Source organism: Osmerus eperlanus, chromosome 4, assembly GCF_963692335.1.
Source record: "Osmerus eperlanus chromosome 4, fOsmEpe2.1, whole genome shotgun sequence".
Taxonomy (NCBI): Eukaryota; Metazoa; Chordata; class Actinopteri; order Osmeriformes; family Osmeridae; genus Osmerus; species Osmerus eperlanus.
Genome location: NC_085021.1, coordinates 20470422 through 20498405, shown reverse-complemented (window position 1 = coordinate 20498405; position 27984 = coordinate 20470422). Strand labels below are relative to the sequence as shown.

Sequence of the window (27984 nt, the reverse complement as noted above, 5' to 3'; positions counted from 1 at the left end):
TGCTGTAGAATCCTAACTTTTATTCCGAAGTTAGTCATTCGGTGTTCCTTTTGGAGGGAAGGGGCGAAAGCGGGAGCTGATTTAACCATAAGATTTCAACAAAGGACTAGGAGGTGCTTTTAGAAAAATAAACTGAGCCATGCATGAACATAATTTTTTTTAAAATCCCTGCCAATGGTCAGAGTGACACATGCACATGGACACACAAACACACACAGGCACACACAAACACACACACAGGTCAATGTGAACTATTTTCTTTAAGCAACCGCCTAGGTGACTCACTATCTCCATAAATGGTATTTTATACCAACCAATCAAAGTGGTGTTCTCGTAGGAAACTCGTTATCTTATAATGCCAGCTCTCATTTACAGTATGACTCACAACTGTGCCAGTTTGTTTAACAGTTCTTTGTAAGTTTTCAGTGAGTTTTTGGAGACATCTTCTTGTTGGTGTCACGGGAAACATCTAAGCCCTGAAACCCTGAAACTCTTTTGATGGAAAGTGCTGGATTAAGGAGCTCCTCAGTGGTTTGGTTTGTGACTGAATGACAGAAAGAGAATAGGCTCTGGCCTTGAGGTGATCTGATCAAACTGATGCAGAATACAGTACACTATAGTGCCTGGCCTGCAGAGGGAGACACCCTCTCTCTGTCTCTCTCTCTGTCTGTCTGTCTGTCTGTCTCTCTCTCTCTCTCTCTCTCTCTCTCTCTCTCTCTCTCTCTCTCTCTCTCTCTCTCTCTCTCTCTCTCTCTCTGTCTGTCTGTCTGTCTCTCTCTCTCTCTCTCTCTCTCTCTCTCTCTCTCTCTCTCTCTCTCTCTATCTCTCTATCTCTCTCTCTCTCTGTCTGTCTGTCTCTCCCTGTCTTTCTCTCTATTTCTCTATTTTTCTCCATCTTCTGTGCAGTTCACAGTGTGTGTCCACCTTGACCCTCTTTCTTTGCGTGGTGACTATATCACAGTGACGGTGAATCTGCGTGTTTTAATCAAATCTCATTCTTTTATTTCACCAGCTCTGCTCGTGGCAAAATATCTTTCACACTAGTTTCAGGGACGTTCACTGCCTGAGTCACGCTATTTCTCTGTGTTCTTTTTCTTTCTCTCTCCTTTTTCACCCTCTCGTGATGTCTTTGAGTTTCCATAGCAACCCGAAGGACATGATCTTTTTTAAAGGTATTGAACGGAAATGCCATGACAGCCGTTGGATAATACTTGTTTTGTTTCTTTTCTATAGTCTGTTTTCAAAAGGGTATTCAAATGAGATCAGTTATACGTTGCTCTTTGACAGAAGTTCCACAAAGATGTGCAAAACATATTCTACAAAAACTTAGAGAAAGTACAATGGAAAGCGACTCTGAAATAAATGTGCAAATGTAATATAAATTGGAGAACGAATTTGCTCCAGAGTGTGGTGACTTACCCTATGGATATTGAAACATATGAAGACCAAAATTGTGGCATAACTAGTGACCACCACACAATGCTAATAATTATAGAAATAAAATGAAAATGTGCTAAATGGTATACTTATTTGGCTCTTGAGCACCGATTGGCTTGTCTCCCACATTGCAAGTGCTAAAAGGACAGCGCCCCCTACTGTTCTCTTGACACATCTCAATTTGGTCAACCACGTAAAAACAGCCTCCTTGACTTTAATCCTCCTGTACTCTTTGAAAAGTTAATGAAATTACACATCCATTTTCTTTTGCTTAAAGTGCAACAGATCAGTCAAGTGGAAGAAAAGGAAGAACAGTCCTCTAGTATTAACGCAACGTACAACTATCACTAGCATAATAGTACACTGACTCCTTGCAAAGACAGATTATTTATGTGATCGGTGTACTTTCTGATCCCATTCCTCAAAATGATGCTATGATAAGAGTCAGTGCTCCTCAAATCCAGCAGACCAACTGGGAAAGCCATTGACATCCAAGAAAAGGTTCAGAGTAGATGCATTGTGATGTAGATAAGGTATTTAAATACGCCATTGTGTATATTGTGAAGGTGTGTGAACACCTTTAGAGACTCTATCACAATTGTGGTTTACAAAGCAACAGAGGAAGACCCTAATTGTCTATTATCTCTTAAACTTGAAACCAAGGTGGAAACTCAAGGCAAAATATATATTTTCATTTTTTTTTCTCAAATTCTTCATTTATCTTTGTGTTTTTCTCTTTGTATGTGTGTGTGTATACTTGAATGCCCTTGATTTGTAGTTCTATGATGAAAAAACACCAACTGATGATAAAAGAACAAAAACAGACCTCTGTCAAACCCTTCAAAAATATTTTGGGGGAGGTCTAAATGCAGATTATGGTTCCATTTAGCTCCATCTTAGCTGAGACCCATTGGCCTGCTGTGACCTTGTTCAAAACAGGTCAAACAGCATTTTCCATTCAACAGCTGACATGCCCTGGATTATGGTTGAAAACACCATGCCGTTCAAGGTCCTGCGGTGATTCCTATTTGATCTAATTCCAAATCAGCGCCCGGAAAAAACGAGACTGTGTCGCAGGTGGAGAAACGGCAAAATGCTTTTAGACGCCTCCCAGGAAGTCCGAATGCCATGCTGGGCCAGGGCCGCACAAAGGAAACATGGGAAGTCAAGCAGGTGACTCTCTGATGCATCATTTATTGTTAGTGTCCCCAACAACGTCAGGAGCGCTTATCTTCTTCAAATATACAGCAAGCCAAGTATGGGGACAAATTACAAAACAGTGTGCGCCAGACATTTAGAGGCCCTAATTTGTCCTGTGGCAACAATCACTCCTAATAGGATGTAGATGGCCAGATTCAGGGTGATAATCAATCATTTGGGATTGAACCATATCTGGAAATGTACTTCTGAACAAACAATGACTTTTAGCAAAGCCTATATTATTATAATACATGTATTATAATACATGTATTATACATGCACATATTGAAGTTTCGTTCTAGTATCAGTACCACTCTCACTTTCTGTGGATTGTTTAAAGACCCAACATTTATCACTAAAGTAGCCATTATCCATTTAAAATGGTAGAGTGGAGTCATTCCTAACTGTCCTTGGTAATTCTGTAGCCTGCATCACACCTGTCAGAGAAAGGGAAATCTGCAGGGAGTTGACACAACCTCCTCCCTCACCTCTCTGTGGATCAAAATGGCTGTCTCATCCACAACTAAGATTTGAACGTTGAATTGTGTTATTTTTACAAAGAACAATAGTTTTCACACCCTGCAAGGCACAGTTATTACAAAATATTATGACAACTCAATCAGCAGTGCCATGAAACACAGTTTCATGACACAATCAGTTTGTATTGGTTTGCTTTGTCTTTGTACAATGTATTGACCACAGCGTGTATATTAAAAAATCTGCACGGATGTTAAGGTGCAGTGATATCATACTACAGTAGCTGTCTGTTCTACATGTAACATGCTATGTACTTCTGTATTTCTGTGTGTGTGAACACTTACAACCACACTGGCTCACAAGAGGCTGAGATTCACAGGGGAAATTTGTACAGCAATAAAATGACCTTGGTCTATACAAGGCAGAAATATGAGCTCTGTGGGATCCCAAGGCTGTGTTGTGCGACACTTGTCTTCAAAACGGACATAACTATCATAAAGTTCTTAAACTGGGTTATGTCTGGTCCTCGAATCCATCTCTATGTTAGAGCCTCTGTCCAAAAACCATCATGATGATGTGAGGACCACACCCTGTATAGTATATGTTTGTCCTATCCGTTGCATGCATATGTTCTCATCTCCCATCAATACCTCATGCGTGTCTTCCTGCAGTATTTAGGATTTCTGGGATTCCCATTGACATGAGTAGGCGTAAATGTGCGAGGGTCACACAGAGTGAATCACATCCCCCGTAACCATTAGGCATTATTTTGACAGGAAGTGTCTCTGTCTTTGAAAGGAAGACATACCCGCGCCAAAAAAATCTATAAATCAAACACGCTGTAATTAGTCCCTGTTGCTAGATGTGCGTTTTCATCTGAAGGTGAGTGTTGGAAGATGCACCTGCCCCCACCCCCACTCCTACCCCCGCCCCCACTCCATCCCCTTACATCTATCCCACCCGTACATCTATCCCCATCCGGCCCCCCGCATGCATACCCTCCCCCACTTACATGTTTTTTATGCAGGGCACAGTATTTCATGTTCAGAGTTCGAGCATGTTGATACAACTGTGAGGAAGGCCTTCCTCCATAATGCAAGTGACACATTCTCTGCTGGAAAGGTGAGCAGTTGACTATCTATAGAACTTCCAAGAAAAGGTATAAACTACTAAAACGTCATTAGGTTTATTACACAAAACCAGCACACGTCACTAGGAAGTCATGATCATCCCACTCTGAGCTAAGTACTTACTCCTCAAATAAAACGACTGCCTCGTGCTTCACCTTGTCCTAATTTTCTCAGAAGTTGATTTCCATCCCCCTCAAGACTTATTTCTGTGGCGTTGACGATGGCAGTTCCTAACGGCTGCTATGGTTACCTTCACACTACACAGGGTAGAAAGTTAAGGTGGTGTCGTCGCTAACAGTTTCACCACACCTCACTTCTGAAAAAACAGTTTATTTTTCCTAACAGATCGCTTTCTTCGCTGAAGGTGTCAAATGTCTCCAAGGAGAGGTGGAAATATGAAGAAGACTGCCTTGTCTAACTAATAAATATAATATATGTTTATAAAATATCTATCTGCTCCACCACATACAGTACATATTGTAAACTGTGGTCTCCATTGTCACATTTACATTGAGTCATTTAGCAGACGCTCTTATCCAGAGCGACGTACAGTAAGTACAGGGACATTCCCCCGAGGAAAGTAGGGTGAAGTGCCTTGCCCAAGGACACAACGTCATTTGGCACAGCCAGGAATCGAACTGGCAACCTTCTGATTACTAGCCCGACTCCCTCACCGCTCAGCCACCTGACTCCCAATGTTGACTTGTCATGTGTGTATGTCTTTCACACCAGCATGCGTGTCACATTGTAAGACTAAAAAATGTTTCTTCTTCTACATTTATGCATTTAGCAGACGCTTTTATCCAAAGCGACTTCCAAGAGAGAGCTTTACAAAAGAGCATAGGTCACTGATCATAACAACGAGCCCCAAACATTGCGAGCAGCCAAAACACGAAGCATACATTGTAGAAAACCAAATAAGTGCCAAAGGGAAGAACCATAAGAGCATGAAGTTAAACAAGTTACAATTGAACAACATGAAACTCCCCACAAGAATGCAAGAGTGTACCTGTAGAAAAAACAATCAACAGTACTTCTACCAGTCCTTTCATCATGTCATAACAAAACCTCAAAATATTCCATATTATTTATAAAATGCGGCTATTAAATGTAATTAAACTGTAGATTGTGTTTATAATAACAGCAATTCTGTTTGGAAGTCATTTTCCACTCGATAACTATTGCGGACCAGATGTGTGTGTGAGAGGCAGAGAGAGAAAGAGAGAACAAGAGAGTGAGAGAAAGACAGAGAGCAAGAGAGAGAGAGAAAGATGGAGACAGAGAGGAGATAAGGATAGAGAAAAGAAGGGAGAGCAAGAGAGAAAAAATGAGGGGGGAGAGATAGAGAGAGAGAGAGAGAGAGAGAGTGAGAGTGAGAGTGAGAGAGAGAGAGAGAGAGAGAGAGAGAGAGAGAGAGAGAGAGAGAGAGAGAGAGAGAGAGAGAGAGAGAGAGAGGGAGAGAGAGAGAGAGAGAGAAAAACAGAGCCATGTCTCTCGTGTGGGAGGACCAGTGTAGTTCCATCTGATGCAGGTGTTTCCAAGTGACAAAGGAATGTAGATGTAAGCAGGGCCATTCAGACGAGCGAGGACGATGGTTTACGAGATGCTCTCAGCAGTGCTCTCTCTATCCAGGGCACCACAGATCACGGATGCCTGATGAGTGGATTAATCATTTATTTAAAAAGCAGCAGTGACAAACAAAGTCTTCTCTTCTGGAGGACATTATATCAAATAAACAGGTTGTTTGGTCAGACACGCTAGAGGCTACTGTTTCTAGCGGCATGTGCTGAAGAATGTTAGGATTTTCTATGTGGTCCCCAAAGGACCAGACGAGAGAAGGATATCTCGCCTTAAACAGATAGAACAAAAGCTGTTGTGCAAATGTTCTCAGTGACGTATCTTTGTGTCAGCAGTTGTTGACTGTTCTTTAACTTCTTCATATTATTTTTTTTTTACGCACAGTTTTAACTCACATTTATTTTTATTTTTATTTATTTTTATGTGTCAGAGGCACCGTGTCAATAAGAGGCGAGTTGTGTTTACCTAGCCTCGCAGCATGGACGTTTTAGCCAAATGTGATATGCAGTTTTGATTCCCTCTCACAATTGTCTCTATTTAAACAGATGATGGATGAGAAAAGAGTCCCTATTAATTTGTCTTTTTGACTCTCTCCTCCGTATATGCCAGATAGGTCAAGTGCACAAGTCTTTACAATGTTCCAATACAACCTTCTCATCGTTCCTCTATTGAGATTTGAACAGCACGCTCACACGGTGCCATCAGACAACAAAGTCAGTTCTTGCATCATCCTAATCACTCTTGAAAGCTCATTATGCAGCCTTTAATCACCTCATATCCAAACTGTGACACCTTGTTTGAAGAATATTTGCATCTGCTTAAGCACTGACCAGCCAGACGTTTAGGGTTTTGTGGTGAGGAAAATTCTACAGGTTTACCATGAAGCCACAGATAGGCCATAATCAAAACAATATGACGCATACATTAATCTCAAACAACAAAAACATCAACATATCAGTACCATCACACAGTCTTTTAAAAATCCACCACGCATTCAGTCACCTTCCACTCCAAGTCGGATTAAGACGCCAGGCTCAGAACTTGAAAATGCTCCTCGGTGCAGAGCTGTTTGAAAGAAAATGACATTCATTTAAGAGTCTGGAGTCTTAACCCAAAGGGAGACCAGACATGCACGTATATCAGTCGCCTTGTGAGCCAGTCTCCCCAGATAACGTCAGTTTGGGAAATGGAAACGCATCGAGGCTCTGAGAAGCCAACCGACTTAATCAAAGGACCGATCAAGACATCAAGAGAAACCCAACAATGCCCACTCGAGGTTGCCTAGGAACGCTTTGCCAATTTGATTGGAGCTCATTAAAAACAAGATCACATGATTTTCATCTGGGATTAAAAGAAGAAAACATCTATACCTACAGTAAGCATAACTGCTCCTGCTTAATGGTACAAGAATGAGAATACAAAACACACTGGGGATTTCTGTTGTAATGACAGAAGCTGTAGACCATGGAGAAGTTAACATTTAGTTAAAGAGTGCATTGATATACAGTATACACAACACCATGAAACATGCACTTGGGACAAAAGAAGGAAAAAATGAGAAAAAGTGATGACAAATGCACTTTGTAATAACTAATTTGTCCACTTACGTGTGAACTCTAAAACCCATTTCAGTACCACATGCGTTTTAGAGTTCAAACACATTATTCTACAACTATTTTCATTCGTTTTCAAGTAGCTTTTTTTTGTGGTTAGGGTTAGTAATGTGATCAGTTCAGGGTGCTTTGTGACATGGCAGTCTGTTCTTCTCACGGGATTAGATCCAGGGTCTAGACAGAAATACATCATTAAATAGACATTCTACAGATAGAACCATTTAAAAGTTCTACCGGGAAACTAGGCCTTAGGCCTTGGTGAACAGGTACTAGACAAGACAACTTGCCATATGGGTAACCCTTATAAACTATGATAAGCATTGAATAAAGAGGATGTCTTTATGAGGCCATTTATTAAAATATCCACTGGCTCATTGTGAGTGTGCGTTGATCACATGTGCTGTTTGTGTGTGTTACCTTGGTTGCAACTTCAAGGTTTTCCCTTATTCATATAGAAGGAGCCAACCATAGGCTTTTCAACTGCCTTCAGGTGCAGTTAGACTCCATTTCATTGTGATTTCATCCATAATTCACGAATCTTGACACCTTATGTGGTTCATTATACACAGGACATGACTAAAGTAGTCCATTACTTTCAGAAGAACTCTTAGACTCTTCCCTACAAATTATCCACATGAACGCGTGTGTGTACATTTATGTTCAGTGAAATTGCCAGGTTTCTGATAAACGAATGTTGTGTGGGCGTGAAACAGATAGAGAGGGAGGAGGCGGTGATGGGTACGAGTGAGACTATTTGCGCAGTATTAGTCTCCCATTGGCCAGTTTATGGAAGCTACTCTGATGTGCCCCAGTGACACGACGAAGTCTCCGTCAATAAAAAGAAAGGCGAGGAGCCAGGCAAAAGAAACAAACTACAGTTGGAGGCCATTCAACATTCTGCGAATGATATCACGAGCCTTCTCACAGCTCCACATCTATGCGCCAGGGTTGAACTAATTCTTCATCATTATTGAGGTAATTCTAAAAATAAAATATTCACATTTCGCATTTATTCCTTTGTATGTATAGGGACCGTTAACTGGTCGTTATAAATAGCAGGATCTTCTATGCTATTGACCATTCAATTGTACATTAGGTATTTTCCCATTTATTTGGTAGGCTTTCAAACTTTAACAACAAAACACTCGGAAGTTAATTATGGGGAATTTACTACTTTGTCTGACAAACCATTAGCGCAATTAGAAGAACGGGCAGGAAACAAAAAACAATTAATAATTAAGACTTAATGAATGGACAAACATATATTATCTGATTGAATTGGGACTGGAATATATATAAGTTTTAGTGTGTGTTGATATTGCGACCAGGGTACAGTAGGTTAGTTGTATACACAAGAAAAGTAAGCTAATGTCATTAATTTCTTTTCTTTTTTTGCTTACTTTTCAGGGACTATCTTTGCCAAGAATGGAGTGGTATGCCCTGGTGCTGATACTCAGCTTGTCATCTTCCATCCAAGCAGATTGCACGTCCCAATGTCTGAAATGCGCACAAGAAATCTTCAACACAGACGAGCCTATCAGCAGTTTGGTAAGAATCACAATTTTAGACATTAAAGCTCGTTCATCTCCAATTCAAAGTAACAACAGAAAGCACTAAATACGACAATCCTTAGTTGTAGTTGTAGAGTAGTTTAGTTAAATGGCAGTACATTTTAATTGAGCTAGCGGAGTTGCGGGTCATGTGGACGGACGGCTCAATATTCAGCACCACGGAAACCGCTCCCGGCGCTTGAAAGCGAGAGGCAAGGAGGTTCTAGGCTAGTCTCATGTCAGATATGGTAATATTCGGATTTCGCTCGCGTCAGTACACATAGTGGGGAACAAAGATTAAATGACACAGATTCAATATACATTTTTTTGCTGCTAAATGTGAGTTAAAACTGTGCGTAAACCGTGCGTAAAAATATATTTTTTTATACCTACTCTAAAATGTGTTTGCATTCCAAACAAGCAGATGTCGCTTTCATGTTCTATTATTCTTTTATAGACTTGTACCTTGGAGTGTGAGGCCACTCTACTGAATAGTGACGAATTAGAAAAGTGTGGGAAGATTCTACAGGCACGCGCTGTGGATTTGACGGAATTCAGCGAAGACAATACCGGTGCAAGGAGCGCACCAGAGGGAGAAGAGGAGGAAGTCGCAAATAAAGTCAAGCGGTATGGTGGATTCATTAAAAGAATCGATAAGAACAAAAACAAAATATTTACATCTCCTTGGCGTGAAAATGCCGTTTTTAAAGGAGCGTTCCCCAAGAAATACGAGGACTTGCTAGAGAAATTTGCTGAAAGAGACCTGTCGGAGTTTTCTGAGGACGACCAGGGCGGGAGTGTAGCATCTGAGAACGAAAAAGGGGTATACAATGATGACGCCGCAATTAATGAAGTTAAACGTTATGGTGGGTTTTTACGCAAATTTGGCCCAAAAAGGAGTAACTCAATGGAGGAAGGAAGACAAGTAGAACTACAGAAGAGGTATGGTGGGTTCATGCGGAGAATTCGTCCAAAGTTGAACAACTTGAAATGGGACAACCAGAAGAGGTACGGCGGCTTTCTACGTCGCCATTTCAAAATATCCGTTCGTTCAGATGAGGAGCCTAGTTCCTATGACGACTTGGGGCTATAGATAAACGGTGAGGCCGTCATGCAGCATGACGTAAAGAACTTATTCCGCAGATTCACTTGAATTCTCGCCATAATCCGATAGTATCCATATGTGTGCTGCCAATTTCGCTTACCTGGTTGCACATCATTGCGGCAGATTCCATGTCTGTTAATCAAAGGCCCGTACCTGCTTGTGTCAGTCATGTTTTGAACGCCTACTGTGTGACGGACTTACCAGTGACTAAATGTTAAAAGTTGTATGTTATTAGCGAAATATTATTTATATAATATAATGCTTGTTTAATAAAATCATTAATAAAAGCAACTACTTTATTTGTCAGTGGCAAGAAAAATATGTTTGTGTCGCTGACTGAGAAAATTATATAGCCTAGCTATGAGAGCTGCGACACACAACGAAAACCGAACGCACACAAACATACATTTTGCAAAAGACAAGCACACCTTACCAGAATCTGGGTACAAAACCTGAGTAATATATTTGCACCTTCAAATTAGTGTAGAATCTTTTGTTTTTACAAAGTCACTTTTTCTTGACAATCAGAAAGCCTATCAGCACCATCTTGTGGAAAAGTGATTCAATTATTCTAAACCATGTTCTACATTGAAACAATGAAAGCTATACAACATTATCAAATTAGAAACCTTACAAATGACAATTTATTAACAAAATGTACAAAATATTTGTCAATCTCCACATAAGCCAAAAGACAATAGGTGAAATGTATTCAATATTGAACAAAAATCTACATTACACATTTAATTTATATGAATTCTTACATGTAATTTTAATGCAATATTAATCCTTAAAGCAGTATGGACACCTGAGAAAATCTCCATACATTTTCAACAGATCAAAATAATTAACTTAGAAAAAACCTCAAACTCACATTGCAATGAACACATTCTATCCTGCCATACAACTGCTAATACAAATGCTCAGTATATTTATATCTTCACACACACACACACACACATTTTTGCTTTCAGTGGCAGGTCATGTCCACACAGTGGTACATATCTTGCAGTCATCTTCACGAAGTTGAATAGAAAATCACAACATGACAGTTCAAAGAACAAAGCTGCATAAGCACTTAACCAGTGCTAGAAGTGCACTTCTTTTTACCAAACATACTGTGGCACAGCAAGGCTCCTAACCTAATGAAGGTCTTTATCCCTGTGGAAAGCAAATGTGGGGGGGGGGGGGGGGGGGGGGGTCGACGAGGGCCGGGGGCGGGGGGTCTGGGTTCTCCGTTTCTCCTCACTGCTCTTCCACTGGCGCCTCCTCCACCTCTCCCCCCGGCACCTCCTCCTCCGCCTGGTCCTCGATCTGGATGTCCACCTGCTGCCCCTCCAGCGCCGCGGTCGTCAAGTTGTTGTTACCGACCGGCAGAGCCACCACCGTGCCCTGCGGAGTGCAGGTCAGCCCCTGCAGGGTGGCGCCCAGCGAGGCGGGCAGCGTGATGAGCTGGTACTGCGGGCCCAGCACCTTGACGAAGTTGGCGGTGCCGTCCTGGACGGACGCCGCAGTGGACAGCACCGTCAGGTTCGAGGCGTCGGGCGCTAGTTCGGCCGTGCCCCCAGGAGACGTCAGCACCGTGTAGCTCCCCAGAGGGGTGGCGCCGCTCTGGGTGCCTGCCATGGTGAGCACCTTGCCCAGGGGTAGGCCCGCTAGCTGGGAGAGGGGCAGGGTGATCTGGGTGGGGGCTGGGGTGGCGTTGACGGCCGCGGGGCCCGATACGGCCCGGGTGAGGCGTGGGCGCTTGGGGGTGGGAGGGGCTGGCACAGGGGCGAGGGTCATCAGGACGTTGTTGAGGTGTTGAGATTTACTCTTCAGCTCTTTGGCGCGTTTCCTGTGTTCATCGCACTGCTGCTCCAAAGCTACGGAGAGAGAGGAGGGTCAGAACTCACGTCGAAAATACATTTTCAAAGTATTGCTCATAATGCTGTGCGGGTGTTCTCAGAATGTATACCGAATGACTTACATCGGCAAATTAAGATAAGTCAAGCTTTAAGTCAGGTTTTGATGAACTGATCTTTACTCTCACTTCCTGTAAAGCATATGTGACTTGTCTTACACACCAAGCAGAGGACAATGTTGTCTGTTGACGAATGTCTGACTCACCAGCGAGGCTGCGTGTGTACTGTTCTCTGTACCGATCCATCTGGCTTTTGTGACTCGCCAGAACCTTCTAACGAGTTCCAGCATTCCAAGTTCTGCACTATGTTGTTAAGCAGCACTGCATCTGGAGAAATACGTGATTCAACAATAAACAATCTGAAGTCAAATAGATTTACTGTTTTCACACACAGAAAGATGCATGGTCTCTCTAGCTAATGTGGATAAATGGATTTCTGTTTGGGAACACACACACACACACACACACACACACACACACACACACACACACAACTGACCTTTGACCTGCAGCGGCGGTTCGGCCACACGCTCCTGCATGCCTTTCAGTACCTCCTGGATCTCATTCTGGAAGTCCTCCACCACCTCTTCCAGAAGGCCGGCCTCCTTCAGCCCACGCCAGAAGGTGACAGAGTCCTCTGGTGGACACCAGCACTCTTATTAGACAATCCTCAGATCAGCCCCCCCCCCCCCCCCCCCCCATTAGTCTATCGCACAAACTAGCCCCCCCCCCGGTCTGACGGCAAACCCCACACTACCACCTTAACTAACACAAAACCCCGTACAGTGCTTTGCTTTTTAATAACTGTTATGTCCACTGTACTGTCCTGTCTGTAATGTTGAACGTATCTATGTTTTTAAAGCTCTTTGAAGAACAAATAATACAAATACAAGTTGTCATTCATTCAGTGTCCTAGTTAACAACCCAGAATATAGAGAGCTTTAAGCCCAATTTATACTTAGGTCGCAGACACTTTTGATAAGGTCGCCGACAGAAATGACGTCTCGGTCGACACTTTTAACCGTCGCTTAGAAGTGTCGCCTACCAGGAGAAATTTATACTGGCGCGGATGTCGTCACAGTGAAAAATTAAAATTGTCAGTTTCTCCGATTGATCACCTAGGCTACAAAGCGTTAACAATGTAACCATAGCTATGAATGTAACGGTAAAATGATTCTGTTTACGTCACGCGAACCTTGAGCACAGGCGACTGTTTGCCGAAGTATAAATGCAGCAGCCTGAGCGACCATTTCAAAAGTGTCTGCGACCTAAGTATAAATTAAGCTTTAGTCTTATGGAGGTTGAAGGTCCAACTCACCTCCTATAGCAGTTACCCACTCTGTGCTCTCCTCTACTGCTTCTGCTGGGAAGGCTGCAGGGGAGCCGTTCACTGAACAAATAGCAGAGTACAGGTTACTCATCTTTAATGAACTTACTTTACATTAACTTCATGGGGTCTGCAGAGATAAATGATGGGGAGACATTGTGGAGCGAGTGAGGGACATTTTGCTCAATTAATGGATGAATTGAGCCAAACAAATTATTTAGCCTTCATTTACCAATTGATATAATTCAGTGTTATAATCAAATAATGAGTTTACCATCTGTAGAGAAGGGAGTGACAGGGATGAATTCAGTGGATTGTTGGCTGCTGATGGACACTCGGGTCCCCACCAGGTCGATCTTGGTACTGCGGCAAGTGTTGGAGCACACCTTAGAATGCTGGTAGAAGTCCAGCTCACCTGAGTCCATGATTTTCCTGAGGAGGACACAGGACACAGGTCACGACCCTGACAGACAGCAACAGTCTTACTGCAGGCCTTCCTACAATCCTCGAAATCGGGATCAAGGTCCATCTTTTTCATGTGTTGTGTTATAGTGCCACCTTGTGAAGCATTTGTGAACTGCCGTTTGAAAATGTTAAACAACACCTGTTAAAATGTACAGGTACGCCACTTAGCATAATGTACATTATATACACTTTTCATTCAATGCACCGCTTTCAGTTCACATATACACACGTTAAATGCTTCAAAGCTCCACACCTGAGCATAGTCCCATTTAAGCGGATGGCCCTTTTCCAGTCCTTGAGCGTGGATTTCCCGGCCAGAGAGACAAACTCCTTGGGGCTGATTAGGTGCTCATTGAACTGGAAAACAGATCAATAAAAACATCAAACAAGCAAACAAACAAAGACCTCTGAGAGGTCAGACAGACCTCCGTGGCTTGATAATGAGAATATTTCCTGCTTCATGACGTCCAAATCATTCAGATCGGTATGCGAGCGTACGTACTTGAACGCATTTGATGTTGATGCCAGGACAAACAAACTTCTTCCAGACCAGGGTGGCCTTCACATCGCCACAGGTGACGGGGTAGATGATGTCAGCCTCCACATCCACCTCCTCTGACATTTTTACTGTTCAAACAGACATCCGGTTAATGATACACACACTCATAATGACCTGTCTATTTAACTTCCACCATGAGTGGCAGGCGTGAAGGTTTCATTATACATGGGTGGAACATATCCTACTCACTAAAAACAGCTAAACTGCCCCCCCCCCCCCCCCCCCCAAAAAAAAATCAGTCCCACCCACATTTGACAACAAACATATGCCCCTGTTGAGTAATGTTATGAGAGAAGTGTCCATCTACAGAATGTGTCACACATTACCTATGACTGCCTCCTTTGACAGTGCATCTGTACTGGCTTCCGTTTCTGATTCCATGCTCCCATCTGCAAGGACTTCTCCTTCCCTGTGTGACACAAGATTACAACACAAAACTTGGCTTATTACAGCCCATTACTAGACTGACTATGGCGAATACGTGCGTGTTCCCACCTCAAAATCAATCACAGGTTTTGGTTTACTAGGACCTTCTGTAGGCGTGCATGTACTGTATGTGAGAAAGGGAGCAAAGCTGAGTCTAGAAGCAGGCTTGCATCTGACCAAGCAAAACCTTAACAGACTGAGATTACCCCAGTATTCTAGCCAGGTAACAGCCTTGTGGTAGCAAATGTGTGTGTGTGTGTGTGTGACAAGCTCACCCTGCATGGGTCAGATCTACATCCACCAGCACGGTTTTCAGATCATCCACTGAGGTGGCCGCCTCTCCTACCCCATCAGGGGTTGTCACGACTACCACCTCCTCCACATGCATCTCTGACGTTGCCATGGGCAGGATCTGACCTACAGGCCCTGAAACACTAATAAGCAAATTCATAGTCAGAACAGAAGAATGGAGAGATGGAAATGTTCCATCACACTCGGTGGCTGTACTACTATATATATGTTCTTCTGACATATCTTGTGAACACTGGAAAAGGGGTCATTAGACTTCATTGGTTGAAGTTTACGGTGACATAGGTTACCAGGTCAAAAGTGTGGCCTTTTGTAGCCAGGTGGGTGCCTTTTAAAATAATTTGTATTTGCTTTATTTTGCCACATGTGAAATCAAGTTCTCAAGGGTGGTAAGAGACAGGATGTTGTTAAATATGGAGTGTTATAGCAAAGAGTCCGTACATTTAAGTAATCTGGAGAATCCACAATTTTGTTTCAAATTAAACTCAATAACCACGTCAAAGAATGTGTTTTCATTGGCATTATGAGGTGTTGAGCGTGAGTTTTTTGTGTGTCTACAACATAGCAAAAAGAGATGTTCTGCCGACGCGAAGCGAAGCCACTAGCTTGCTATTAAGCTACCGGAATATGATAAATCAATGGACAATATGCGGCAAAAAGCTTGGCTGTGTGAGCTTGATGCTGGCGAACCATGCCAACAACTTCAAGCTGCCTAGCAATATATCCCAGCCATTGACTCATTCGTGTCCCCGGGCCCCAATATAAACCTCGATGGTCATGTTAGAACGGGGCTAGTACTACAGAGTAGCTAACGTAAGCGAGCTAGAGCTATGTGAGTTATGCTACACAACCATAAAGTAACGGTGTCAGAAAAATAAGGCTAACGGCGTTTAGCTTTGCTAGCTGGCTACGTAACGTTAAGTCGTTTGGTATAAAATAGCGTAATCTTTAACGAGCACGCACGTCGTTACGACGACGGGGGCGATCGTGGCGTGCGTGCACTGTTTATCTGTAGCTACCTACTGGCTAGCTAACCTGCTGCAGACCCTCTCAAACTATAATGTTAATTAGACTATGAAGTACTGTAGCTAACTTACAACTTACTTAAAGGTAGTTACGTATACACTCTATTTTTCATCTTACCTTTCGGTTTGTGATCTCAAAAGTAACTCGTTGGTGCAATGGTTGCTGTCAATGTTCTCCTGCGCAGTTGGGGCTATGGTATGGCTAGCTAGTTATAGCTATTCGCATTACAGCAAAGGCTAATGGGGTTTGTTCACGAGCGTCGAGGGTTGCTCTGGCGCAGTCGCATGATGCTTATCTGTGATGAATTCTTCAGCCACCCAAACCCTTCACGTGTTAAGATAATTATGAACAATACAAATAATAATAATAATAACAAAGTTGGAGGTTGTAGCGCTGTAATTATTTTTCAGTATCACTTTGGCAAAAGAAGGACAATTTGACATTTAGGGATTATAGCGATGAGTGACCCTATAGGCTACGGTAGTCCTATGGTAGTCTTCAACCACCTTAAAACTATTGAGCTTGTGTGTGGGTTCGGCAATTCAAAACTAGTGACTTGTTTGACACTGGAAATATTGTATTCTTGTGAGTTGCATACTGTCCATAGTCAGCAGAAGCTACAGCATAATGCAGTGCAGGCGCACTTTTAATGTACAGCTTGCCCCTTGTGACATGCATGGCTATGTTCTCTGAAAGCACCAGATGTGATCAACAGTTATACATGATAACCATGCCTGCAATACAGCAGACTAAATAACTATTGAATAACTTCCCAAACGGAAGGAATAGACTACACTTAAATCTAATTGAATGGTTTTAAGTTAGATCTTAAACATTTTCAGTATCTTTTTGCACACAATTGGAAGCATAGCCTACTTAAAATGTACACATTTTGTACTTTCATACTTATTGGCAACTTTAATATGTGTAAGTATGTACTTTGTACATACTTGTACTTTATATTTATTTATGCTTGGGTTCTAAAGGGATCATGTTGATTGAAGGAATTTGTGATACAACCCCATAAGAATAATGACAACATTCATTACACTTGAATTTTATTAGTCTGTTACACAGTTAGATCAACACAGAGAATCCCTATCAACAATCCATGCCGTATGTATGTAGAAGCGATGCAGGTCAGTATAGTATGTGTGTGTGCAATTCTCACATTGTTGGGTTTGTGTGAATGATGTGTGTTTGCATATGTGTGTGTGTGCATGCGTGCACAAGCAGATTTCAGATTCCAACCACTTAACTTCGTTCTGACCATAATAAACCGTGAAAATCTAATGGTTGAAAAGCCTGTGGCATTGTTGTATGTTTTGTGAAGAAACATTAACAGTAGACTGAAGGGTTGTAAAATGCACTATGACAGTTATGTAATATCTTGTGAGTAAACTTGTTCCTCTATTAAATGACAGATGAGTTTGCAGGATGCAGAGCTAAATCATGGCATTTGACACACAGGTGTTAAAAAAAGTTATTCCTCGCTAAAAACACACTTCACACAAGGGATTCCTGCAGGAAAGCCTTTTTATCCGGAGAGATCGGCTTGAAGCTCCTTGTTCCGGCGAACTTCTTCAGCATGCCTCTCCTGAAGAAAACAAATGTCACAGAAGAAAACACGTTCTCATTTCAAAGAGACAGACTTTAATGTTCACAGCCTTGCATTCATCGGGAGGGAAAATTGACGAAGCACAATTGAGATAAACCAGAGATGGAAAAAAAAGGAGAGACGAGAGTGAACACTCATATCAAATGTTATTTGTATAACCCTTTTTACACACAATGTCAAAGAGGTCTTCACACATGCCCATAGAACTGCACCTAAATCAACCTAAACCCTCAAGGAAGACAAGGAAAAACTCCCAGGAAAACTCATTATTTTTAAGAAGGACAGTAACAGTAATACATTTACATTTAGCAGACGCTCTTATCCTGAGCGACACAGTAAGTACAGGGATATTCCCCCTGAGGCAAGTAGGGATGAAGTGCCTTGCCCAAGGACACAGTGTCATTTTGGCACAGCCAGGAATCGAACTGGCAACCTTATGATTACTGGCCCAATTCCCTCACCGCTCAGCCACCTGACTCCCCAGTAATACGCACTGACAACGCTTCCCCTTACCTTTTCACGAAGCCTCTGCTTCATGGAGTTCAGGTATGCCTCACGGTTCTGGGTGATCACCTCCATTTTGTGGTTGAGCTTCTCTTCGGCCATCTTGCTAAAGTTATTGTTCTCCTCCAGGGCCTTGTGCAGAACCTCTCGCTCGTGTTCCCTCCGCTCAGCCAGCTGTCTCAGAACCTGGGCCTCCTGAGACTGGAGAACACACAAACACACACAAACACACACACACACACACACACACAGGGGGATGCTTAAAATGCAGATTAGGCTACATCATTAGAGGACTTGCGTAGGAATCTGGGTCACATCGAGGATTGACTATTGCAGAAAGATAATATAAATAAATCTGGAATTATATCTAACTCAGAAGAAACAAAAGAGATACTTTAGGAGCACACTGTTTATCTGTATAGTGTACATTCCTACATCATACAGTTAATATCCCATACCTAAATATACGGAATTATAATTCACATTTTGCATGTACTTATTATTTTAATGAAACAAATTCTGATTGGTCTGCCCCTTGTGTTGTCCCTAGACTTCCACTCACACAGTCTTTCCTCTCCACGGTACGACAGTAATGACAAGCCTTCCTTATTCATGACAGCCTTTTCCCCCTGAGCACCCAATGACATGCAGCCCAGGCTGTTTGAAAACCAGCCAGCCAGTCAAGCACTTGTCACCCAGTGATGGTAATTGGTGTTCAGTGGTTCTGGTGAGATGGAAATACTGGTATACCACAGAGGAAGGCAAAGAAATGAAACATGTTCGGAAAATCCTCAGAATTTAATATTGTGGGGGTTGTGAAGGCAGTTATTAGTAATTGCCATGGTGAGCGATGTAAGGGATTTCATTTTGACTGAAAGGTGTCTCGCGCTCTCGTTTTTCTGGCCATTCATGTGTGACAGCTGTGGTTTTACAATAGAATAGATATTTCAATACCTACACGAGAGGGGATGTGGGTGGAATTTGTTTTTTAATTATCCATAATTTTCTTCTTTTTTTCCCCAGCCAACCCTATTTCTATGCTTCACGTACGCTCCACTTTAATGATTCATCCATCCCTTCCCATCCTTTTCATTCTCTCCTCTTCCATCTATCCGAAAGGTTGTTAGTACTTGTTACCTTCCTTCTCTCTTCAGCAGCTTCCAGCCTCCTCTGCAGCTCATCCAGGGAGATGTCCTTCTTCCTGGGGGGAGAGGCCAGGGGACTGGGCTTGTCTGGAGACAGGTCGGTGGGCGACTTCAAGATCACCTCAAAGGACTGTCCAGACAGTCGCTTGTTGATGGGCTTAACCTCCATATCTGTTAGTATGCATACATAACTCGTCTTCATACAGCAAGACCCACACAGCGCAATGACTGCAGGTCTGTGAGACTTGACTGTGATGACCTGCAGTTATGCTAGTGATGTCTGTGATTGCCAAAGGATCACTCACCTCCAAACTGGTACTTGGCGGTGGGGATGGGCTGGGGGTATAGACAGGAACAGATGAGGGACATCATAGACATCTCCTTGATCTTCTCTGTGTAGGCTGGCAGGGCAAATTACAGGAGAGAAAGGGAAAGAGAGAGAATGTAATGATACTACAGGCTACAGCAATAATAGCGTTTCTACATTTTCCTCTGACTATTCTTTTGTGGCCATGGCAACTCCCCGGAATAATATATATTTTTGGAACGTATACAATAAAAGATCCGTTTAGAAAGCAAGGCCCTGAACTACATCCGGCTATCGCGTTCCGTACATTAGTCGCTAGCTACTCTACCGGCATCTCCATCGATTAATTGACTAGCGCATATTACAATAAATTAAATGGCTGTGAAAAGCAGCGATACATAGAGAAATTAAATTTAAAATCGTGTTCCCTGCCCGACCCACTGGATCAAATTGTTCGGTAGATTTTTTTTCTCGATAGATCTTAAATTGATACCTGGGGTAACCTACCCCGATGTCTACCACTATTTGGTAGAGCGTACAAAAGTCTAGAACGTTCATCAAAAAAGGACGGTTATGGAAATATAGTAAACAACAGTAAGTGATATGCAGTGGCCCACCATATGTTGTGTAGCTTGTTGAGTTGTAAGGTGCTTCTGAGAAAAATGTGATAGTGCAGCAATGGCAGTTTCACTATAAATGGAGTTACCGGCTCAATTGCATTACTGTACCTGCCAACACACTAGTTTTATCATCCTCAGCACTTACGTTTTTTTTTTTTACTGCACAAGAGCAGAGTGGTGCAATGCACGAGGCAGATGATTTATGGTCTACACTCCAAAGAGACATATAAACTCTGTGAGGAAAAACATTCAGTGTCAATAAAGGTGTGTGTGTGTGTGTGTGTGTGTGTGTGTGTGTGGTGTGTGTGTGTGTATGAAATTGAGAAAATGTTCAACACTTTTTCCCCTTCAAAACAATCTACACAAAGGACTCTTTGACATTCTGTCTCACAGTCTAATATGTGTCCTATCTCTCGTTTGCACCCCAAATCCTTCAACAGCCACAAGAGGAAAGACCATGCCTGAAGATCAGAGTCAATCAATACAGCTCTAATTAGTATTGTGTTGGTAAAAGGTCAGGCTTCACGCTATCTAAGAGACAAGAGGCTATCAGCAAAGCAGGGCTGTGTGGATTTGCTAGTCAAGAGGCTTTTATTGAGGATTTGGGGGAGGAAAAACAGGAGGTCACTGATTAGTCACACACACATGAACCCAGTGCCACAGTGAATTCAAATGGTTAGGGTTTTCCGGTATTATTCCAATTTGACTGTGGAAAATGTCCACTTAACACCAACAAAAGCCATGTTCTTATGCCTCAGAGGACAAAGGAATGAAACAAAATGGGTGTCAACCATATCTAGACTGCTGAGCTGTTTAATATCCTCAACAGCAACAAAAAAAATTATAACGTAGGGAAAAACTCCACTAAACCCAATACGAGCAACATAGCAGCTCACAATATCCACAATTACATAAAGAACGTAATTGAGTAACTTCTGAACGTTCCGCACAGACAAAGGGGATATTTTTAAAATGAACATGTCGATCTTTGCCTTAAAACCCTGCAGATGCATATCATGCAGTATTTATCTGCGTGGTTTCATTCTCCCCCCTCCACTCCTTGTCCTCACACGGGTGCCTGCCGTGGTTCAGCCGGGTGCCGTGCCAAGCAGTGCAACAACCCTCGAACCGAAGTTTCAGTTATGTAAGTGTCATGTTCTCAGCTACCTCTGTTAAGGGTTTTACTCAGTTTGAGAGGAAATGCATACCGTATATGTCTTAGGTTTCATCCAAATACCTAATCTGAAAAGTTTCACACAAACATGACATTTAAATGTAATTCGCCCCCTTCTGCATTTGACATATTACAGTGTTAAGGGATTTTACTGAAGTATCTATTATGGTAATGAAGATAGGGACTGTGCATGTCTAGACTACTGTCCCACAGAAGTACTACTTCCTCTTGAAGATCAATGTTCACCTAAAGATGTCCTTCCTTCTACAGAGATAAACAGTTTATCACCCTCAAGCACCTGTGGTACTTCTGATGAATGAATATGGAAGCCTGCTCTATTTGTGAAAGACTCAATATTTTTCATTACTTGTTTTTCATTGCTTGTTACGTTTCTTATTTGATATTCGATTTCCTGATAATTTGGGGTGCGGTGTAAGTGGCAGACATGAAAGTTGAGTTTTATTATTATGACAAGCTACGGTTAGCATATACCCTCCACCTTTACACTACATCTTCCTGTTTTATTCTGTTTGATATCTGGACAAAGTATAGATGTAGTGGTGGTGGTGGGGGGGGGGGGGTGAGAGAGAGAAAGAATAGGAGGGAGAGAACAGCAGAGATAGAAAAAAAATCTGATAAAGAGAGAATGCAGTAAGAAGATAGGGAGAGTAGAACGAGGGAGAGAGAAAGAGGGGAGCGAAGTGTCTGGAAATGCTTTGGCCCCAGACATATTCTACATGACAGTTCTATATTCAGGAGACGGTCTGTGGCCTCCTGCGGTGTGGAGACATCTTTGCCACAGCAGGGGGCCCTCCTCCCACTATCCCTCTCTCTCCATCCCTCTCTCTCCACCCCTCTCTCTCTCCATTCATTTCTATCACCATCTCTCTCCATCCCTCTCTCTCTCCATTCCTCTCTATCACCATCTCTGCATCCGTCTCTCTCTCTCCATCCTCTCTTTACATTCATCTCTCTCTCCATCCCTCTCTCTTAACCCTTGTGTTATCTTCGGGTCATTCTGACCCATCAGTCATTGTGACCCACCGTCGTATTGCGACAACTTTACCGCATACAAAAACAAAGTGAAGCATTTTCTTTTAACCGTTGGGCTGTCTCAGACCCCCCACATTGCAAAGGTTAAGGCTTACTTGTTTTTGTATTGGGTAAAATTGGGTAAACACAACGATGGTTCGTTATGAACCTTTGGGTCATGTGACCCAAAGGCAGCACGAGGGTTATTCCCTCTCTTTCTCCATCCCCATCTCCATCCTTCTCCAGTCCTCTCTCTCGAAAACACATTTCCTCCAATTCACATCTCTTTGGTAGGGACACTCAGAATTTTACTTCCTGTCTGTAAGGAGGATAGGACTCACACACACACACGTTCTCTACCACGAGGCTGCTGGCTAGTGTATGGGCCACTGGGGTAATCTCAGTCTTAAAGTTTTGCTCGGTCATGTACTAAATAATTGAGAAGCACACTGTCAACTCCAGCCCCCATCCTCTACAGCAATCCATTTGGGTGCAAGCACACAGACACACAAAGGCTTTCACATAAAAACATTGTATAGCTACCGCACAAAAAAGGACAATATTACCATATTTCTGCATACTATTTGAGTCCCTTCACCCCTGAACACACACACATACAAGCACACACATTACACACATATAAACACACAGACACACAACCAACACAGCACACACACACAAACAATCTCCTGCTGTGCGCACACACACACACATGCTCTTCCACTGCTGGGTTCGCATTCTAAATTATTAAAACGTTCTTTTTTAGAAAACCTCCATTCGTGACTCAGGCTGCAGCCCAAAACCTATCTTTGCTCAGACTCTCTTTGGGATAATGGCCACCTTTTGCATCGCTTAGGCAAGCTGCACTGCAATGCAGCTGTGTGTGTCCGTGTGGGGACAATTCAGGGAGACTCACCACTGGGGAGAAAGAGCTGCTGTACTCGTATTATGCTACAGTAGGTTCAGGTGCTGTCCGTGGTGCTGAAACTGTGAATAAATCCCATTGATTCTAAAGAGTGTGTTTGTATATTTCTCTGTAGCATCTAACCCATCCTTCCGATTTCCACAGAAAGCTGAAAACAGCACACTTGGACTTCTGCCAAGAAATCAGAACACAGTTATTCTTTGTTTGTACCGATTTTGATTTGCCTCGGGCTGATATGATTTGACTGTTTCCACGTACCTGATTCAGGCTGAAGTAGTTCCTGTCCAACTGTCACATTAGTTTTCTCATACACAACACTCATAACACGGCCCAACTTTATAACACTATCAAATAAAAAATCAATTGAATCATATTGGATAACACTGGATTGTCTAAGTTTCTGATGAACACTCACAAAAGACAGGAAGAAAATCGAACTTCCCATAAAAAAGTCACCGTTTAGACTGCAGGAAAAACATAATGGCTGTGTGTTTCTTCTGTGCTTGCGTCCTACTTTACCCATAACACTGCACCTACGGTTACCCTAATATTTCTTCTCAATTGCACTGTCTGGCTAACTGGGTGTCACTAGGGAAATTAGGTTGAGGCCCCCCGCTTGAAATCATGCTCGGATATGAAATCTTAATATAATTTCTCCTTTGGCTCCCCCACCACCCCCCAACCCCCACTTCTTATCCTTTCTTTATCGCCCTCTTTCGCTTTCAGCTCTCACCCCCCCCCCAGGCTGTTATTCCTTTAGTTTCTGCTCCATTGTTTATCTCTATTTCTACATCTCTCCACCTTAAACTCTCAGTCCTTTCACCGCTCCCACTTTTATCTTCTTTACAGGACTTCTAGGAGTCACTCCAGTCTACAGGCACTATTCCCCATTCACAAGGGAACACAACAAACTTTTAAAAGCAGGCTTTGATAAGACTGAGAGACCATGCACGCACATATTGCACACTAGTACAAACCCACTGGGAACCTAGGAGGAAAATCACCAACCAAGATTACAACAAAAAAACAATGTTCAAGGGCACAAAAAATAAAATTGTTTCCCGTTGTATTACTTGTTCCTTTGTTCTTTTCATGGCGATAAGAAATTAAACTTGATCTGAAAGATTTGTAACTGCTACATTTAAATCTCTAGCCTTGTTGTGGGTCTTGCAATGTGTGTCACACTGGTGGACCACCCAGTCCTTGTCCCAGTCCAGATCTGACCTACGAGAGAAAGCTATCCAAATGGAACCAGGTAATTGATTGGAGCAGAATGGGGGTGAAGGTCGGGTCATCTCAGCTCTGAAAGAACGTGTGACCTCTTCTTCTCCTTTTACCCAACCCCATCCATCTTGATTAAGACAATACTCGATAAGAAAACTAAGAATAATTTGATCAGCTACAGGCTTTGCTGAGGCCTCCACGTTCAGCTCAGCTATTTGTCTTCCACATGTGAACTACAGTGACACCTCACTAAAAGGAAACGATTTGCACCCGATGCAAAAGCGGATTCCAAAACGAACACAGAGAAAATTTCAGTTTTTATCTCTCTGCCTCTCGTGTTCAACGGTCCATTTATTGTAATAGTCTTCCCACAGAGAGCAGCTGACCTCTGTAAATGCCTACTGTGCTGGCACATGCCGAACACATGGACTGCTGTTGTGTCCCCTTGTTCTATCTGTTGCTTAGGGTGTGGCTTTTCCTTGCACAGAATTATTGATCCACAGCACCACACACACACAGACTCACCTAAAAAAAAAACACACAACCACTCCAGATCATTAAGATAAAGGCCCCCTTTGCCAGTAAAGTAATGACACAGCATGGGGTTGTGTCACCATTTGAACATTGCTGGTATATCTGCATCCTCTTCCTTTGTGTTGTCTAATCGCTTGCTTCCAAATCTTTCTTTCTTTTCTTTCTTTTCTTTCTTTCATTCATTCATTCTTTCTCTCTCTTTATCTCTCTCTCTCTCCCCTTCCCATCCCCCACCCTGTCCTCCAGCTGAGCTCTGCTGGGAACAGGGTGGTGGCCCTGGAGGTTTTATGTGTCTGATGTCTGGGTGTCTGCAGCCAGGACGCATGTGGCTTGGGCTAATAGGACCAGACTAGCCCACAGCCCAGAGCACACATCACAGAAGAAACATCTAAATGTGTCCGGCCTGAGCTGGTCTTTGTGTGCCCTGTGTGTCTATCTTTCAAGACACCTTGTGGTGGGCATCATTCCCAATGTATTATCAATCAAGCAAAAGTAAATAGTTGGTGGCTGAATGGAGTCTGGATGGGATGGTTAAGGTTGCTGCATGAAAAATGAATTGAATATGGGCAATTTCAGAGCTCAATTCCATGTTTACACAAACTGTATTATGGTATTACACTGTAGCAAAATGAAAAGTCCATTACAATCAATTTCTACAGCTTTAGCAGGCTCAGTGTGACTTCAGTAGGGAGGAAGAAGAGTGTCAGTTGGTGGAGGATTACTGTAATATGCTTTTCAGTTGTTGATGTGTTTATAATAGCATTACAGTACACGGGGCAGAGGCCTAATAGCATTAGCCATAAATGAAATTACACGTATCCTGACATGAAGAGATGCCAAAGGTTGCTGTATGTCTTGGTGACTTCATCATCATATGTAAATTAAATCATTTAATTAATTAAGACAAAGGCCCTCTTATGAAAAAAAACGCACACACATACACCCATAATGACCTTAGATGCTTTTATCAGTCATTATTTTAAGCAAAGTTTGTTGCCACTGAAATAATCATCCGAATATTTCTGTCCATCCTATATAATTAAGTGCATCGATGGGCTATAAAGTAAAACTCAAATAAAATGTCCGACTCGGTCTTAGCGTTGTTTTAGCGTTTTGTTGTCACACTTTCTAACAATGAATTGGCATAATATGGAGATTAAACGTTTTGATTTAAGGAGTGGCCCTCTCATCTTCACCAAAGCTCTTTAACAGCCCACATACAGCAAAATATTTTAGGCCTAAACAATGAATTCGGCAGGTTATATCTTATTCAGCAACAACAATACTTCGTAAGGATTTATAATCCTAAAACATGTAACGGCGAAAGGGTAAATACTGTACATTTAGGACAGGTACAGTAATGGTGCACCGACACAGGCTACACCCAAATAGTCCTCAATATCAGCAAGAACACGCGCACTTATCACACCCCTTGTAAGAGTCGTACCTGATATAGTGCTCGTCATGATGGTGGTCTCCGATATCTGGCGAATGCAGAAAGAAGGTCAACCGTATTCAAGGGAATTGAGGGTGATATGGATCCGCGTCTGTGTAAAGGCTGTCCGGTGCTGCGTTAACGAACAATGAACGACGCACTCTCAGTCACATCTAAAGGGCTGTGGTTTGACAAGAGGAGGGGTGATGGCAGGGGGCGCAGGCGTGATACGCGCACGCACTATTTCTCCCCTTGCGCACGTTTGATTTTAATTAATAGGTGTGCATTGCATCAAAAACAATTTCTGTTTTTTAAGGTTCAACTTGTAAAAGCGCATTTTAGCCTTGCGCACTATAGTCTGGTACATTTGAATTATCCTATTTTCAAATTGCATTTCACAAATAATCAATGAAATTACTTATTAATGCACCCATGCTTAATATTAGTTTTGCTGTTCCATTTTCAGTATAATATGCGGTCATTGGCATTTGATGAAAGAGCCCTAAAGTAAAACTATATGTTTAGATTTACAACGATTGTAACACTTTGAACACAGCAATACATTGTGTAAAAGGGAAATGTAAAGTTCAAGCACACATGCATGCCAAACATTTGGCACATGCCTCATTTGCAGCCATCTCAAGCTTTCTTTATAAATATATTATTGCCCGTCTTACTATTTGTTTACCATGCATCAAATATTTATTATTAGCATGACTTATTTAGCGTCTTTTTTTATTTTAATCAATGTCAATAAGACTGGTTCTCAAAGTCAGAGAGGGGAGTTGTCGTTCATGGGAAAGAGGGTGACAATCTGAGTCTGAATGGTTGCTTTGGCAGATCATTAGACAAGAATGGCACTGTAATGCAGATCATAAACACACTTTGAATGGCTATTGATTACTTCCATGGCTCACATAACCCCTCTATTTGACACGTTCAGTGCATGAAAAAACATATAGACAATATTCCAACAGCACTTACGAGCATTTCTCCACTGGACTATGTTGCCAGCCAACTGGGATGATAACAATACAGTCTATAGTCAGATAAAAAAATACAATAAAATATTGTTTTGAAATTACAGTATATGTTATGGAATGTCAAAGGCAAGAAGGTTGGAATGGAAGATTCTAGAAGATTAAAGTAGGTCACGTGTAATAGAAGACATCAATCTTGTTCTTGGAATGTTGGGATGAGGGGAAACAAGGGAGTTGGGGGTCTTAGTTTCCCTCTCATATCAACATTGATTGATGGAATCCTCAAACATTTTAATACGTTTGGTTGCATGGATACGGAACCTCTTTATTGTAGGCTAGGCTACCCTTTCTGTAGATTAGTGTGTCAAGCAGATTGGAATC

General features: G+C 42.3%; 3 protein-coding genes across 3 annotated transcripts; 1 reads left to right on the top strand and 2 right to left on the bottom strand.

Moving 5' to 3' along the window:
* The first annotated feature begins 8263 nt into the window (after positions 1 to 8263).
* pdyn (prodynorphin) lies at positions 8264 to 10395 on the top strand. Its single transcript, XM_062460155.1, has 3 exons — positions 8264 to 8410; positions 8843 to 8983; positions 9443 to 10395. Exons 2-3 carry the CDS (start codon positions 8861 to 8863, stop codon positions 10076 to 10078), a joined length of 759 nt encoding a protein of 252 aa, XP_062316139.1. The 5' UTR covers positions 8264 to 8410; positions 8843 to 8860; the 3' UTR covers positions 10079 to 10395.
* A 22-nt stretch (positions 10396 to 10417) lies between these two features.
* On the bottom strand, positions 10418 to 16395 carry gmeb2 (glucocorticoid modulatory element binding protein 2). Its single transcript, XM_062460154.1, is given in 11 exon segments — positions 10418 to 11955; positions 12200 to 12267; positions 12269 to 12320; positions 12493 to 12630; positions 13312 to 13383; positions 13595 to 13752; positions 14039 to 14142; positions 14288 to 14412; positions 14671 to 14753; positions 15046 to 15204; positions 16223 to 16395. Coding segments are annotated over 10 exon segments (1548 nt in total). The 5' UTR covers positions 15174 to 15204; positions 16223 to 16395; the 3' UTR covers positions 10418 to 11335.
* Positions 16396 to 17146: 751 nt separating this feature from the next.
* On the bottom strand, positions 17147 to 26827 carry stmn3 (stathmin-like 3). The gene is made up of 5 exons (XM_062460153.1): positions 26636 to 26827; positions 19678 to 19773; positions 19365 to 19543; positions 18237 to 18428; positions 17147 to 17702 (listed from the first exon to the last, which is right to left on the bottom strand). The coding sequence occupies exons 1-5, from the start codon at positions 26652 to 26654 to the stop codon at positions 17643 to 17645; spliced, it is 546 nt and encodes a 181-aa protein (XP_062316137.1). The 5' UTR covers positions 26655 to 26827; the 3' UTR covers positions 17147 to 17642.
* Positions 26828 to 27984: the final 1157 nt, after the last annotated feature.